We start from the raw sequence: 18,412 nt of genomic DNA on the forward strand, positions 1-18,412 counted from the left end.
TCTCTCTCTTTGTGCTCAGCATTTGTATATCTTTCTGAACACAGCATCACATGGTGAAAAGTTCACCACAAGTTTGCACAGGAATTCAAATCATAAGTTGGATAATCAGTTTACGACAGAGAATGTTTACATGCATATCCATCAAGAGTAATCATCAGGATAAACCATCACCATCTGTCACTAGCTCTGCACATTCATGGAGAGTTAAAAGCTGTAATTTTTATGAGAAAAGAATAAGTGAAATTACCTATAGGCAAATCCAGTCAATTATTTACGTTCAGTCTTGCACCTATAGTAAATCACTCATTCCCTTTTTATGAACTTTGGTTAATTGGTGTATACCCTCTTAGGATGGGCTCTAACTTGTAGATCCTGCTTGGTATTGCAGAAGCAATTCACTCATAACACTTTAAGAATAGCAGAGTTCTCAATGCAATTTTGATTATGAGAGAAAACATAATAGCAGTCTCATTATAAAAGCTTAAAATTACTAATCTAATTTTAGGAATTTTTATAGAACCATCATTAGGAATTAAGACATAATCTATTTGTCTATACATAATCACTTCAATACAATACATCTTCGTTACTCTGTGGTGATCTGCTCAAAAGAGTGGGGTAAAGAGCATGACAAATACAGAGGCAGATGCTTGCAGCCAACCATTTAGCTGAGATCAGGGTCCCCAATGGGGGAGTAAGAGAAAGGATTGAGGGAGCTGAAGGGGTTTACAGCCCCATAAGAACAACAATAAGAAACACCCAGAGCTCCCAGAGCCGAAACCACCATTCAAAGAGTACACATGGACAGACCCATGGCTACAGCTGCATATGGAGAAGAGGATGGCCTTCTTGGGCACAAATGGGAGGAGAAGCCATTGGTCTTGTCAAGGCTTGATGCCCCAGTGTAGGGGAAACCAGAACAGGGAGGCAGGTATGCCTGGGTGGTTGGGTGGGTGGTAACAACCTCATAGTAGAAGGGGGAGGGGGTTTTATAAGGGGCTTTATGGATGGGAAACCAGGAAATGGGATAACATTTGAAATGTAACAAAAGCCCTCTCTGGGGATGGACAGCGGCTAAGGTGCTCTGAGCCCATACTTCCTGGCTGCCTCCCTTTGATCCCGACTCTGGTGCCAGGTGTCAGTCTGGGACTCTCCATAGGCTACTGCTGGCACTGGTCCTGGCATTCAGGGCCAAGAGCATGATGAGCAAGGAGCACATGGTTTGTCCCGATTCAGAGCAGGGCAAGTGGCTACCAGAGAACAAGCACAGCTTCCTGTACGATCATGAGGAATTCCTGGGCAAGGAGGACTCCAAGACCTTTGATAGCTAAGCCTGGACGAGAGCAGGAGAGGCTGGGGAAAATTGTTGATCCAATTGACAGTGATGGAGGTGGCCTTCTTACTACTGAAGACCTGAAAGTTTGGATCAAACAGGTACAGAAAAGATACATCAACCATAATGTGGCTAAACTCTGGAAGGATTATGATAGGGACATATACGAAAAGATATCATGGAAAGAATACAAGCAGGCCACCTATGGCTACTACCTGATTAACCTTGCTGAATTCCAAGATGGCTCTGATCATCACAACTTTAAAGAGTTCCCTCCACGAGATGAGAGGAGGCTTAAGGTCTTGATGGTGACCTGACAGCTACTCAGGACTGGTTCATTGCTTTTCTACACTAAGAGGATTTAGAACATATGAAGGAGATTGTAGTTCTAGAAACCATGGAGGATATTGACAAGAACGGGGATGGTTTTGTGGACCAGGATGAGTACATTGTGGACATCTTTTTCTCACGAGGACAATTGCCCTGAGACAGACAGGGTTTTTTGTCTGGGGAGCAGTTCAATGATTTCCCAGATCTGAACAAGGATGGGAAGCTGGACTAGGATGAGATTCACCACTGGATCCTCCCGCAGGACTATGACCGTGCACAGGCTGAGGCCCGGCATCTGGTGTATGAGTCAGATAAAAACAAGGATGAGATGCTGACCAAAGAGGAGATTCTAGACAAAAATGTTTGTGGGAAGCCATGCCACCAATTACAGGGAAGATATTATCAAAAATCATGATGATCTTTGAAAGAAACTCATCCTCATGTGGCCAACAGTCACAGGCTTTCTACGGATGTTCTGGGTGATTGCTATATTTGTCAAGTATATAGCAGTTGTGTCCCTAAACAATGAGAAACATTTCTAAAGTTCAAAAAAAATCATACATTGCACCAGAAACAATAATAGTAGGAGATTTAAACACCACACTTCATCAATGGACAGATCAGGGAAACAGAAATTAAACAGAGACACAGAAAGAATAACAGAGGTTATGAAACAAATGAATTTAACATATTTATAGAACATTCCACCCTAAAACCAAAGGATATACCTTCTTCTCCGCATCCCATGGTACCTTCTCCAAAATTGACCATATAATCGGTCACAAAACAGGCCTCAACAGATACAGGAAGATAGAAATAATCCCATGCATCCTATCAAAAAACCATGGACTAAGGCTGCTGACCAATAACAACAAGTAGGACAGAAAGCCCACATACACATGGAAGTTGAAGTCAATGACAACTTGGTCATTGGAGACATAAGAAAGAAATTAAAGACTTCTTAGAATTTAATGAAAATGAAGATACAACATACCCAAACTTATGGGACACAATGAAAGCAGCGCTAAGAGGAAAACTCATAGCTCTGTATGCCTGCAAAAAGACACAGGAGAGAGCATATGTCAGCAGCTTGACAGCACACCTAAAAGCTCTAGAAAAAATTAAATAAACCCTAGAGGAGTAGAAGGCAGGAAATAATCAAACTCAGGGCTGAAATCAAACAAGAACAAACAAAACCGAGTATCAAAAGAATCAGCAAACCCAGGAGCTGGTTCTTTGAAAAACTCAACAAGATACATAAACGCTTAGCCATACTAACCAGAGGTCACAGAGAGTGTATCCAAATTAATAAAATCAGAAATAAAAGGGAGATATAACAACAAAATCTGAAGAAATTAAAAAGATCATCAGATCCTACTACAAAAACATATATTCAACAAAACTGGAAAATGTGGAGGAAATGGACAATTTTCTGTACAGATACCAGGTACCACAGTTAAATCAGGAACAAATAAACCATTGAAACAAATCCATAACTCATAAAGACATAGAAACTGCTATTAAACATCTCCCATCCAAAAAGAGCCCAGGACCACATGGATTTAGTGCAGAATTCTATCAGACCTTCGTAGATGACTTCATACCAATACTGTCCAAACTATTCCGCAAAATAGAAACAGACAGAGTACTACCAAATTCCTTCTATGAAGCCACAATTACTCTTATACCAAAACCACAGAAAGATACAACAAAGATAGAGAAATTCAGACCTATTTGATTTATGTATATTGATCAAAAATGCTCAATAAAATTCTTGCAAACTGAATCCAAGAACACATCCAAACAATCATCCATCATGATCAAGTAGGCCTCATGGCAAGGATGCAGGGATGGTTTAATATACGGAAGTCCATCAACGAAATTCATCATATAAACAAAGTCAAAACCACATGATCATTTCATTAGATGCTGAGAAATCATTTGACAAAATTCATTACCCTTTCATTAATAAAGTCCTGGAAAGATCAGGAATTCAAGGCCTGAATCTAAATATAGGAAAATGCAAAATATATCAAACCAGTAGCTAACATCAAACTAAACTGAGAAAATTGAAGGAATCACACTAAAATCAGGGACTAGACAAGGCTGCCCACTCTTTCCCTACTTTTTCAATATGGTACTTAACGTCCTAGCCATAGCAATCAAACAATGAAAGTAGGTCATTGAAAAAATTAGAAGGGATGAAGTAAAAACACTGATATTTGAAGATGATATGATAGTCTACTTAAGCAACACCAAAATTCCACCAGAGAACTACTTAACCTGATCAACAACTTCAGCAAACTGTCCGAGTATAAAATTAACCCAAACAATTCAGTAGTCTTCCTCTACTCAAAGGGTAAACAGGCTGAGAAAGAAATTAGGAAAATGACACCCTTCACAATAGTCCCAAATAATATAAAATAACTTGCTGTTACTTGAACTAAGAAAATAAAAAATCTGTATGACAAGAACTTCAAATCTCTGAGGAAAGAAATTGAAGAAGATCTCAGAAGATGGAAAGATCTCCGATGCTCATAGATTGGCAGGATGATTATGGTAAAAAATGGCCATTTTGCAAAACGCAATCTACAGATTCAATGCCATCACTAACAATATTCCTACTCAATTCTTTATAAAGGTAAAAAGTGCAATTTGCCGTCATTTGGTATAACATAAAACCCAGGATAGCAAAACTATACTCAACAATAAAAGAACTTCTGGGGGAATCACCATCTCTGACCTCAAGCAGTATTACAGAGCAATAGTTTGAATGGTATTGGCATACAGACAGGCAGATCAGCGGAACATAATTGAAGACACAGAAATGAACCCACACACCTATGGTCATTTGATCTTTGACAAAGGAGTTAAAACATCCAATGGTAGAAACATAGCATTTTTAACAAATGGTGCTGGATCAACTGGAGGTCAGCAGGCAGAAGAGTGCAAATTGACCCATCATTATTACCCTGTACAAACCTTAAGTCCAAGTGGATCAAGGACCTCCACATCAAACCAGATACACTAAAAGTAATGGATAAAAAGTAGGGAAGAGTCTCGAAAACATGAGCACTAAGGAAAATTTCCTGAACAAATACCAATGGCTTATGCTTTAAGATCAAGAATCGACAAATGGGACCTCATAAAACTGAACAGCTTCTGTAAGGCAAAGGACAGTGTCATTAGGACAAAAAGGCAACCAACAGATTGGGAAAAAATCTTTACCAATCCTGCTTCTGATGGAGGGTAATATCCAAAGTATACACAAAACACAAGAAGTTAGAGTACAGAGAGCCAAACAACCCTGTTAATAAATGGGGTTCAGAGCTGAAGAAAACATTCTCAGCTTAGGAATATCCAATACCTGAAAAGCACATAAGGAAATGCTCAACATCCTTAGTCATCTGGGAAATGCAAATCAAAACAAAGCTGAGAATCCACCTCACACCAGTCAGGATGGCTAAGATCAAAAACTCAGGTGACAACAGATGCTGGCAAGGATGTGGAGAAAGAGGAACACTTGTGCATTGTTGCTGGGATGGCAAACTGGTTCAATCACTCTGGAAATCAGTCTGAAGGTTGCTCAGAAAATTGGACATTCCACTACCTGAGCACACAGCTATTCCTGTCCTGGGCATATACCCAAAAGATGCTGCAACATACAACACACATGCTCCACTATGTTCATAGCAGCCTTATTCATAATAGCCAGAAGCTGGAATGAACCCAGATGCCCTTCAACAGAGGAATGGATTCGAAAAATGTGGTACATCTACACAATGGAGTACCACTCAGCTATCAAAAACAAAGACTACATTCAATTCATAGGCAAATGGAAAGAACTAGAAAATATCATCCACAGTGAGGTAATCCAATCACAGAAAAGCATGCTTGGTATGCTCTTGGGAGCGATGGCCTCAAATCCCTCCATTATTGATGTTATTATTATGGTTAGCATTAAGTATGATTGGGTTCATGGAAAATTCCCAGCCAGCTGCAGAAGACTAATACAAATGTGGTGGTCAAGATGAATAATCATATGATAACGTGTGACGTTAAGATACCCAATGTCATGACCTGTAACCTTTCTGAAAAACCAACATCCTGCTGACTAATAGATATGACAAACCTCTGACGTTTCTGACATCCTGTCAACATCAGCCGATTCCCTGACCACATGAATATTGTGTCCTTGGCGTGGGTAAATGTTTCTTACTTCTCTCCTCTCTCTGTTACCCATTTTATGGTACAAATTCAGCCTTGGGGAAAAACAAAATTGTCGCCTTGATGAGACACTTGTCTTGGAGTCCTTCGTCACGTCTCTTGTCCCCCATTCTCTTCCAGATTCTCAGTACCCCTCGTTGACAGTATGCACTCATTGATACGTGGATATTGACCAAAACCTCAAATTACCCAAGATGCAATCTACAGATCTCAGGAAACTCAAGAAGAAGGATGACCAAAGTGCAGATGCTCCCACTCCTTCTTAAAATGGGGAACAAAAGTATCCATAGGAGGGGGTATGGAGGCCAAATCTAAAGCAGAGACTGAAGCAACAGACATTCAGAGCCTGCCCCACATGTGGCCCATATATATACAGCCACCAAAACTAGGTAAGATTGATGAAGCTAAAAAGTGATTACTGAAAGGGACCGGATATACATCTCCCCTGAGAGACACATCCAGAGCATGTCAAATAAAGAGGTTAGTGCTAGCAGTAAACTAGTGAACTGAGAAAAGGACGCCGTTTATAGGATTTAGAGGAAGGATTCAAAGAGCTGAAGGGCTTTCAACCCCATAAGAACAGCAATGCCAACCAAATAAACCACTAGCAAAAGATTATACATGGACTGATCCAGGGGTCCAACTGCATATGTAGGAGAGAATATCCTTGTTGGGGCACCTGTGGAAGTGGAAGCCCTTGTTCTTAACAAGGTGGGACCCTCAGTGCAGGGGAATGTCCAGGAAGGGGTTTCTAAGTGTCCTGGATTGGCGAACCATACATATGGGAGAGGGCACGGCAGGGCTTCTTATGGACCAAAAGCTTGGAAAGGGAATAAGGTTTGAATAAAAAGTATATATCTATTTAAAAAAACCAAAATTTTAAAAAATGATAATAATACTAAGATATAATCAAAAAAAGAAAATGTGAATAAGAAAGAAATTTTAGGATTTGGAAAAAGATGAATGTCAGGTATTTGAAAAACTGTATGACCATGGTAAACACTTTAATATACTTGAGAAATTTTTTACATGTTACTGAACTGCATCTTTTTTTTAAATAGTGAATGGAAATCCAGTCCCTTCCTGGGTGTGAGTCTAGGTATCCAGATGTAGTGGAATTCATTATTTGTTGGTCCTGAACCTCTTGAGTCTTTCTAACACAGATTATGCCAAGGAAACTAGGCCAAGGTGATATCTAAGCCATTGACCAAAGTATCTGGACTAACAATTACAGGTGAAATTCCACCTTGTAAATGGGACGAGAGGAATAAAAGATACCTTTAAGGGTTTAAAAAAAATGAAATTTACCCAAAAAATCCAATAAAAAAGTTTAAAATAAAAATAACTTAGGAAGTACAAAATACTGGGGTGCCATTCCACAATCATGATGTGTTTCTCCTGTGATAGCTTACAGGTTAATTTACTTCTCAATAACTGTTTTCTTACATGAAAGTAAGTAATGGCATCATCTGTGGATTGGATGGTGAGAAAAAAAGCTTTGCCTAACTTGAATAATTGATCCCCCCCGAGCATGTGCTTAACATTCTAAGCACAGGGAAATTCCCTGAGGGGATTAAAGAACAAAATCCAAACATAAAACAGGAACAACATCGATTTAAAAACTTTCTGCACGCTGGGTATGAAGGCATGTTACAACTTTAATCAGTTTTGTAGGTATTTCTAATAAACACACAAAGAAACAAAAATCCTATCACAGTCCTAGCAGTTGCATCCAACAAAGAGAGAGCTGTGAGGTAGTGCGTGCTGCTTCTTTCCCCAGATACCCCTGGGCCTCAGGCCTGCACCCAGTGAGCTGGACCAAGAGCAGCCAGGTTGAAATTCCTGCTGCCATGGCAGGATTCTGCAGGAACATTTCCCTTTGACAACAAGGAACCTGTGTGGAGGAGACCTCTTGGTGAGTCCTCATGGACTCTGCATTTCCTATTCTACAGGGAGAAGCCCTGCCAGGTCTTTGGCAAGGCCAGCCAGTTGTTTGGGGAAGTCTCTGGTCCTGTGGCAGAGGGCAAGGAATGGCAGAAATAATGGCAAAAAAGGATAACCCTTCTAGGCCTATGACCTCCTACTTATTTTATCTTTTCACCTGATGCCTTATTCACATTTTCTTACTTTCATACAACTGTGATCTTGATGAGCAGCTGGTCTCTTGTTTTCTTAATCAGTTCTTTGTTGTCACAGACGTTTTTAACTTACTCCAGCCCCTGAGACTTATTCACACCTTCTGTATGCAGTAGGACTCTTGGTGGGCCTGTCATCTCAAAAATAGAAGGTTCGGTAATCCAAAAGATTGGACTCCAGTTTACCTCAGGCCAGGAAAGAAGTCAGCCACCATTAGTAAAAGAGCAAGGGGGAAATTACATACGAAAATCAAGTGCCCTAATCAGAAGAAAAGATCCTCAACTTCTAAGGCCCGCACATCTGCACCCCTCTCTTCTGAGCTTTGTATAGTGATGTTGTATAACTCCAGATGGTAGTAAAAGACAGAGCTCTTCCCAGAAACGTCAAACACGATTTTCACCCTTACATCTGTGAGGTTGGGTGGCATTATAGCACACATTGAGGTGGAATTATAACACCTAGGATAAGAAGACAGAATCCATATATCACACTGCCAAATGGACCCCCTCCTGAACTTATGGACCCATTAAAATTGAGCTTCAACCTGACCTCAGGCCATTCCACTCCCTTCCCATCCTCCTGATTCTTATGTTTGCTAGAAGTAAAAGATCATGGTGCAGCCCCCAATATTCTCATGCCTGGACTTGGCTATTCAGGAAGAATGATAATGGAGAAGGGATGGCTATGTGGTTACAATGTAGTAACACAAGGTCCAGGTTGACATTTGCTCACTGAGGTCCAATTTAATTGTCTTGCTGTATTTGAGAAAGGGAGGATTTCCTACTTAATATATAAAAGGGACAGAAATTTATTATTTTATATATGCCATGTAGTTGATCCCTATGATTCCAAGAAAAAGGAGTTTTTATTGCAAAAAATCGGATTATAGACCATTGATTTTGTGAAATACATGGATATGTAAATGGAAACAATGTCAGCTGTCAAGGACTGCACAGTAAGCAAATATTTCCAGGTTTTAAACACTCAGAGGTATAGAAGAAATATATTGCCCTCCAGAAAAAGGGAAAAACTTAGGAATCGAAACGTGTTTCACATGCATTGTCTGGAGTAGTAGATTTACTTTTAAGAAAAATCTCCCTCCTCCTTGGTCCCTAGAGATTTTGTTGCTAAAGAAAATCTGTTCTCCAATTCAGGGTTGTAAGCAACTCTCCGTAGCAAAAGCATTGTTGACTTCTAATGAAGCAGAGAAAAATGTCTAGCTTTGAAACAGAGGTTGCCAAATGGTATTCCCAGTGACACATGAGAGACTGGAGGAAAGGGTCCCCACAGAAATTCATCAGTGTGGGGAGAGCTGGTTAGTAGGTAGGCCATAGAACTTTCCAGTGACATCACCAGTAAGCCCTTCACTGGACAATCTTTTGTATCTAAGAGCTCCCTAGAATCTTCTGTGATGTCACCAGTGTTGTGGTGACACCAACTGCCTTTGGGATATTCCTTCAGTTCCCTTTGGTTTCACAGGCATGTTTCGCCAGCTGCTTAGGCTATTTCGGAAGGAAAGGGGAGATCAAGGAGAGAACACACCAGGTCAGAGGGAAGCTGACCCCCTCTCTAATGGAACAGGAAGGAGGAAATCATTCTGGGGAAGGGTTGGTGAGTCCTGGGCAGAGTTGGGGAACATCCTCAAGGAGGTAGGTTTGAGATGTGCCTTCTAAGACTAGGCCTTACAAGCAGGAGCCTTGGGATTTCTCAAAGGCAAACCAAGAGTCAGGAGTTCCTCATCTTTAATTTGAGAGAAAGCCAGAAAGTGGTAAGCCTTCAGTTTCTTTTCTGGAAGCTTTTTAACTGTGAGTGTCAATGAGTGGCAGGAGGAGGCACTGTGAGATTAACAATGTGACCATACATGGTTGGGAGTTGAAGCACTTCATCCTCTAGATTACTGTAGGTTACATAAGTCTGTGATGGCCAGAGGAAGGAAGGATGCACCCCTAGACATGAATTCAGTTCTCACAAACTTTGGTCTGGAACACACATGATTAGAGCTTGGTGGTGCTAAGCATTATGAACTCCAGGATTGACTGTACCACATCTGATATGAGATAACAATGTCCCAGATGTTTATGTATCAGTCAGGTTATACTGTTCAGGGTGAAGGGTCCTGTAATAGTGAGTGTGGCACGTGTATGGCATTAGAGGTTGGGAAGAGGGACATAGCTTAAGGTGCAGCTTGAAAATAGCTTTTTTGCTCTTTCAGGGATTCACCCAGTCTCTACCATTTCCTCTTCCTCAAGTGCATTTTGGGATTCAGAATGGTCTTTTCCTCCCATGGGCCATCAAATATGCAAATTCACTTGGGTTTATCTATCTACAGGTTTTGGTAGGAAGGCCTCATCCCAAAATGTCATCAGTCAGCACGAGGAGTGTCTAAAGGAACTGGAGGAACTCAAATTTGAAATCCAGAAGTGTCAATTCGAGAGGGAGGAACTTTATCAAATACTGGATCTTTATATCTATGATGAGTGGGACCACAGGTAGTCATTATGCCCAGTAACCTGTTCACATTCTTGTGCTCTCTCTCTGCTAACCCTAGATTTCCTCATAGCACGACAAGTTTCACCTCTCATCCTGGATTTTAAGGAGATTTGGCAGGCATTTGCTTGTGAGATGAGTAGGTGCTGTGTGTTTAGGGTCAACCTCTTTTGTACTTGACCCTGAGCCTCTTGGATTAGCATTGGTTCTGTCAACAGCTAGAAGGACCTGGTCACACTTGCTGCAACTGTGTGTGTGAATGAAATGCCTGCACGTATCACTCTTTCCTCTGAATTTGTTCATTATACACTGATTCTATGGCACCTCCATGCATGTAGTTGGCATTCTAAATGTGTTTGGATATGGGTTGCTATGTATGTATGTGGAAGTATATGTGGTGTTTTACTCAGGATCAGGATGTCTGGGACCTTTGAATGGGTCTGAGGATTTGTTTGATCAACAGTTTGCAGGTCATGATAGTGATGAGTACGTGGAGGCCCACACTGATCAAAAGAGCACTTTGCTCCTTCTGTATACCTTGGTGGCACCTAGGACTCTCCTGAGGGGAGGAGGTGCTATAAATCCTCTTCCCTGTCAAACTTAGTTATGCCCTCTGGGAATTCATGTAATGATAGAAACCAAGGATTGAGTATACCTGCTTTCAAAACAAGAGAAATGTCATCACAGCTTTCTCTTGGGCCCAAAGCTGTGGCACAGACTGGAGGAATCTTCTTCCTGAACTAGTCAATTCCATCATGCTCACCTGGCCAGCTCTTGAAGGTCAGGTCCCTCCAATTGGTACCGTGGCTCTGTTGTCCTGTGCCCAGGATAATAAACTTAACCAGTACAAATACTTTGAAGGAGCAAGTATGTGGTACATACTGAGTTTAAGTAATGGAGAGAACAGTCTGATTTCACCTAATTTGTTTCACCTGCTTTGATCTTTAGTTTTTTATGTTTTTAACTATCCAGGGATTGTTTATTGTGACCTAGAAATGTTCACTGTGGTCTTGACCATTTTTATTCCCAAACAGGCAGCTCTCAGGCTCTGCCCCCCCTATATAGTGAGTCTTTGCAGAACCATATCTCCCAGGATTCCAAACAGTCCTTATTTCAAAACAAATATTTCCTTATTTACCTGTAAATATTTTCTATGGATCGAGTCTCACTGTTGGGTTTTGGTCTGGTTTTTGACTTTTCCACTTTCTTCCCTTCCACCATTCCTTGAATTTGAACTTTTCTATTATATATTTTTTATTTACATTTCACCTAATTCTGAAATCATGAGTTTAAAACATTATTTGTTCCTTTGGCCTTGACCTAACCCAGGCTGCACGTCGAATTGCCAGTCCTTCAATCCGAACATGAGATGAGAATGATGGCTATGCAAATGATGACCAACTCAATAAGTGATGCCATGGAGAGGAACAAGGAGCTCATACAAGTGAAGAGTTCCTACCGGTGAGTCGCTGACAGAGATGAGAACCCAGCACTAGGCAGGGAATGCTTCTGTCCTGTATGGCTTTGAACCAAAGTCAGGGCTCTGGTTCTGTAGTGTCTGACTCTTAACAAGAAGCCTGCCTCCTGGCAAGGGTCTCGGATTTGTAGCTCTTGGACTCAGTTGTCCTACATGTGAAGGGTGTAGAAGACCCTCCAATTCTTATTTTCCCCATTAAGGATCTTCTAGATAGAAAAGGTTTGCACCATGATGGGAATATCAATCAACTCTGAATCTCTAGGACTCTGACAGGATGTCTATGATCCATGAGAAACACATGGCAAGATTGTACAGCTATTGGGTCTTCTATCCTCCCTCAGAGGGATTTTGACCTCTACTTGCAGATGATTTCAGCAAACTATGGACATATGAGCTCCCTTATGGACCATTTCTTCTACCTTGATTTATATAAACCTTTTTAGTGTCAGGATTTTCAGAAATACTTTGATTCATGTGGAATGTGTCCTCTGGATTTGACCTCCTCTAATTGGTGATAACTTGTATAATGTTGCTCTAGTCTGGGGATGTCTGGGGATGAGGGATTCCTTGAAGGGATGATTGGACTTGCAGGAGTGACAGGCAAATAGAAGCTGGCTGGGATTTACCAATTTTGTTTGTGGTTCAGCATCAGGCACTCCCAGCTCCTGCGTGAACAAGCTCAATTGGAGAACAATATACAGATTTTGCTGAATGAGAAGAGAGAACTGCTGGTGGAGCAGACTGAACTGCCAGCATCCTCTGTGGAGGAAAAGAGGCTCTGTGAAGAGGCCGGAATGAACATCTGTGACCCCAGAGCCAAGCAAGAGCAGGTAGGGTTAGGGCTCAGGGTCAGGTTGTCCTCAGGTCTTACCATAACTATAGACAAACCAATGTAACTGTCTATTGACTGATCCATGTCCTGACCTAGGTCTCATCCAAGTGTTTATTCATGTGATGGTTTACAAGGCTTTCTGTGGAGATAGCCCCTTTTCAAGAAACTGCATGTTTGGAAAGCAAATGCTCCTGCTCTTCGAGAATCTGCACTTCATTAAGGGAGATAGGTTGATCACACAGCACAGCACTACATGCCATTATGTATGGAGGGTGCTATGTGGGAGCCCCTCTTTAGACTAGAACAGGGCTTTGAGGGATGAAGCAAAAGCCTGGAGCTCATTTTCTTTACAGGGATCGTGTGAGACTCAGGAAGTAAGTAGTTTTCAAGGAGGAGAGCCTGGTGGAAATGCCAAAGAAATGGTTCTCATTGTCATTTGTGGTGGCTTTTGTTTTCCTCCCCTCATGTCCCTGTATATGAAGATGGTGACTTCATGCTTCATAGATCTTGGGTAACTACAGAGCCTGTGTATCAGCATGTCAGTCCTGTCTTATTTGAGTGCTCCTGGAGAGTTCATAACTGGGCCTTACAACCTGAAGCTGGTTAGAAGAGCAAGGATGTGGAAAATGTTTCTCAAAGGCTGAGGGTTGGCATGAGAGACTTGAGACTTCAAGAACAAAGTTATCCGTATGTACCCCCAATTCTCACCAAGAAAGGTGCATTGCTGTGCTGACCTGCATCTTAGGGAGCATTCGGGGAGGCCAGTTCATGACATGCAGTTTTGCCCAGTCATTTCTAACTTACTCCTTTAAGCCTAGGTCTCTCAACAAACATGAAGCTTCCTGTTTTGTGCTGGCCAGCAGTCTTTGCATCATTCGTCCAGTTCCAAGTGGAGCCCCCTCTCTTATTTGTCTCAACACATTCTTATACCATTCAGCTATTTTAAAAATAAGGATTAGATTTCTTCACTTTACCTGAACAGAGGTATCCCCCGGGGAAGATTCTGGATTGTCTTATTGGCTTCACCATGATCTTGCATGGAATCCTAGAGTGCAACCGTCTGCTGACATTGCTTTGCTGACTATATCATGGTCACTGCATTCTTTCAGGATAGATTCCCTCTCAATATTGTACACAGTGCTGCATTTCAGAAAATTCACTGTATGTTATTTATTTAGCCTTTTTCTAACTGACATTGAGGTTGTTTTAATATCACAGGAACTCTAATGTGATCAAATGTTCCTGGTAACTGGCCATGAGTCACTGTCTGCTCTGATGCTTCCAAAGTCTTCTATGAAGGAAACAGGGTAGCCTTTAGTGAGGGGCCTATGATGAGTCAGCATAGAGCTTGACGGAGTCTTTTCCTAGAAATCTCTCTCTTGGGGATTTGATTTTGTGTTGTTTAGGCTATCTGTGCAGAACATGTAACTTACTTGTCGGACCAGCAAGTATCTGCATAGAAAGGTTTCCTGGAGTGGAAATGAGTACAGGCCAGGGCAGCACAGCCTGCTTGAGTCTAAGAGACTTGTACACAGCATTGTTCCCACTAATTCCTCACTCAACAGGAAATGTGCTGCATAAGAGCAAAGTTTACGTTTGTGCATGTGAGTGTGTATCTGTGTGTTTGTGTTTGTGTGTGTGTGTGTGTGTGTGTGGTGTGTGTGTGGGTATATGTGTGTGTGTGTGTGTGTGTGTGTGTGTGTTTGCAGTAGTGAACGTGTGTTTCCCTCTATTTCCAAGTTTCATGAGAAAAGTACTCTAAGCGTTCACTTTACATCCATGAAACATGAAATAGAGCTGCCTAGTCATTTGGCATCTCCATCTAGCTCTGTACAGCAAAAGGACACTTAAATTACTAATTTATTCTGTTTCCAAAAATTTCAGAACAGAATTATCTTGTGAAGTCTGGGGGAGGAGTGGAAATATGTTCAAGTGAGTCCTGTTTCACAGGGGTAACAAATGGTACAGGCCTAGAGCTTGCAGGTCCCTTTTTGTTATGGTGTAGAAGCAGGACAATAAAATCCTTTAGAAATGCAACCCCCAAAAAGAGGACACAAAAACACCTGTAAAGTTAGATTTTCAAGTGATTAGGGGCAAAACTACTGATCTGCATTGAAACCCTTTGGAGCACATCAAAAGAAAGGAGTACTGGGAGGTAAGGGCAAGGCTTCTCTAGAAAAATCCATGAGTTTATTCTGCTTCTCTGTTCTTTGTGAATTGTGAAAGCCCACTGGAAGGTTATGTCACTCACTGTGTCTTCTCCAAGGTTGCTTTCCACATTGCCTGCTACCATTTCTTTCGAGCTACCTTGGCACACTACAACTTCCCCTGGGAGTTCCGCTTGGATTTTATTCATTGAGAATTTGAGTTGCTTGGAATTGTATCGTCATCCAGAAAAAGTCGCATAGCTATGCTGTGGTGCAAGAACAGGGCAGTTTCAGGAACCCCTTTAGGTGCACAGATAATCCAAAGCGCTCCTCTATGTTATCTGTGTAGCATTCTGCAAGTGCTGTCGATCAACATCATTTTCTCTCAGTTAATTTCAGCCTCAATGGGTTAGGAGAAATGATGAGCTTGAAATGGGTCTGACAGTGTAAGAACAGGTAGCCCTATGAGAAGCCATGTTCAGAAAGTGGAACAGAAGTTTTAGTTAACACAGTGATTCCACAACAAGGAGTAGGTATTGCCATTGCAACTAGGGAGCATCAATGTTGTTGTGGTCCCAGAGTAACCTTGAAGGAGAATCTATCCAGACGTCCATCAGCCAAGGAGTAAAAGTGTACCATACGATGGAGCCCTTCCATAGATTCTGATTCAGTGTGAGATAATCCATGCAAGCTGTTACTTACTTATTCAAATTATCTGTGGAACAATCATATTACGGGGAGAAAATTTGTTGATTTGGATTCTGGTTATGGAGATTTCCTATGATTCTAGCTTTGGGCATGAAGTCACTCAGGCTATGGTAAAGACAGCTCCGATTAGAAGAAGTTGCACACTTTGGGGAAAGTCTGAAAGAGTGAACAAGAATAAGAGTCTAGTCCACCACCAATATCTGATCCTTTGCTGAGCAACAAGACAGCTCTACACAGCCTTTGGGACTTGCTAAGCCAGATTGTTAATGGGGAAAGAACCCTGAGTCTATGACGGTTTATGGGAGGACAGCACATCACTGACTGAGCTGTCTATAGGCTCTATTCACTATGTACATATCCCACTCAACATTTGTTTTTATGCCTTCAGCGAATCCTGGGGAATCTTTACATTAAGCATTAATGTTCAGGTAGGAACACTGGCTGGAAGAAGCCATTTGAATATCCTTCCCTATATAAATACCCTTTTTGGGTGGATGACCACCCCACCTGGATTTCAGCCTCAGGCAGCTAAGGAGCTACTCAGAGTATTGTTCTGGTACAGTTCATGTGAATTTTGCCCATGAAACAATATATATGATCCTCTGGATTTCTTGCTATGTTCTACTCCTTTCTTCCTGTGATCTCTCCAGAAAGATCTGAGGACATTTTCTCTTCTGTCCTCTCACAAATTGCCTTACACTAGCCATAGACTTACAGGGGTGCTGTTCTGTTTCTACATCACAATCACCTTTAATGTCCATGTGTACGCTGGGAAGATTTGCATGGAGCACATTCTCAGTGATTACAGGATCTATGCACTTCCCATGGATTTGATGTGAGATGGCTTCTCTGTGTATTTGCAGATTCAGTGGTTACAAATTGAACCTAGGCAGGTTCCTTCAGTGCTAACATAATCAGAAATTTCACCTCAATTCTGGGCATGTTCTCCAGAAGGAATTCACATGGTATTCTAGGTTGCTCATACCTCTCTTGAACTCAGATTCAGACATAGCTACAATGTTATTATTCAATGTCATATACCTGGACCAGTGGGAAAAAATGCTCATTTTTCTCTTAATCCCAGCACAGTGCATAGTCCACAGTTCAAATTCTAGCAGTTTCAAAAGCTGAGATATAAATCCAAGCCCAGGTACTCTAGGACACGTGCGGATGCAGGGACTGACCTCAGCTGACAGGTCATGCTGGATTATCCAACTGAATGGAGCTGATGTATGAGGGAGAGCTGAATTGACAACCACTCACTAAACCTTTATTCCCTTTCTCTGCTAGGTCTGAAATTCTCCAGCAGAAACTCGAACATGACACAGACCAGGACAAGATCTCCCTTGGAGAGAAGTGCTACAGGAGGAGAACTAAGTGTGCACAGCAAATACACCACTATTGCGTCTCATCTGTAGTGTCCATAGCAATTGTGGACTGCATTTTCCTCCTTTAGTTTGAAATCTTTTGATTGAATAGGCCGTACTTTCAACTCCCCTCTCTCCAGCAAGTGTGCACTTTTGGAGGGACGCAGAGAAGTGTTGATGCACATCAATCAAGAGCTGCTGGTCATCCAGAAAGACTGTGCACGAGTAAATTTGTACTTATCCTGATGGGTCATCCAGAAGAGTTTCATGGAGATCAGTTCACAACATTGGAAAGACTATGAAACAACGTCTGTAATATCATTTATACTCAGTATTGATAGGCTTTTACCTTAATACCCCCACTCCAACAAAACAGACCTACTTCCACTCCTCTTGAAAAGATTATTACCATCAGTAACTGCTTGTCTACTATGTCTCCAAGGCAAGCCACAGGCTATAAGTCTATTCTGCGAAAGGAGCAGCAAAAAATGCTTAGTGCAATTCCTCTATTTAAAGTTTGGTTAATTTTTAATTGTTTTGGTTTTTTGGTTTTCCTTCTATTCATTTGAAGATTTGTTATTTATGTGTTGTTGTTTTGTTCATTTGCTTTTCTATTTTGATAAGGATATAGACTGTATATATTGACTACCTGCATCTGGTTACTATCAAGTAAATTGGATGTATTCTGGTCAATAAAGGAGTAATCTCAAACTCTTCACTCTTAAGAACCTTCTTTATTGATCATTAGTGTCAACATCTGAAGTCCCACAGCTATCAGGGAGGGATGGATCTCTGCATTCTCATGGGGACTGGGCATCAGATCACTTCCCCATCAGACTGAGATTCACAGGCATTTATACAGTCACTGTGCACTGTGTTTCCAACTCTGAATTTCAACTTCATCATGCATACATTACCCACTGTGTATGCTTGCTGTCAAATATATAGTTACCTCTAAATTATACTGTCGATGACAGTTTTGACCAAATTAATAGGATAAACATTAATTTTTCTGTAACACCTCCCAGGACATATAAACATGGTATAAGGGAGTTTAAAGCCATCGGGAATCCTGCACCCAAATCCTGGGGCAGAAAATGCTGAACACCCAGGAATGCAGATAATCCTGAGATCACAGGAAAGAAAGCCACTTCTGACCAGCTCTGCCCACATCTCTGGTCCAATATTAATTTGCATGGTGCCTCTGGAAACAGGAATAGAAGAGCAGTTAGTGGCGGGAACCTGCTTGGTCCAGCCTGGGCCCAGAACCTACCTGGGCCCTGAGCATATTTGAAGAAAACCATAGGCATACAATTCTCTGTTTCCTGACTGTGACTTATTTTGATTCGAAGCTCAAAATACCATTTT

At 41.4% G+C, this 18,412-nt stretch overlaps 1 protein-coding gene across 4 annotated transcripts in view; it reads left to right on the forward strand.

Moving 5' to 3' along the window:
• Positions 1-17,755, forward strand: part of LOC691414 (hypothetical protein) — a 33,450-nt gene extending 15,695 nt beyond the window's left edge. The window contains exons 2-6 of one of the 4 annotated variants that reach the window (XM_063268076.1): positions 6,011-6,279; positions 10,356-10,515; positions 11,843-11,974; positions 12,637-12,820; positions 16,968-17,755. In XM_063268076.1, the coding sequence (XP_063124146.1) occupies positions 6,189-6,279; positions 10,356-10,515; positions 11,843-11,974; positions 12,637-12,820; positions 16,968-16,973 (573 nt within the window). In that variant the 5' untranslated portion in view covers positions 6,011-6,188 and the 3' untranslated portion in view covers positions 16,974-17,755. The other 3 variants (XM_063268077.1, XM_063268078.1, XM_063268075.1) reach the window with 3 other exon arrangements.
• The last annotated feature ends 657 nt before the right edge of the window (positions 17,756-18,412 follow it).

Source organism: Rattus norvegicus, chromosome 9, assembly GCF_036323735.1.
Source record: "Rattus norvegicus strain BN/NHsdMcwi chromosome 9, GRCr8, whole genome shotgun sequence".
Classification (NCBI taxonomy): domain Eukaryota; kingdom Metazoa; phylum Chordata; class Mammalia; order Rodentia; family Muridae; genus Rattus; species Rattus norvegicus.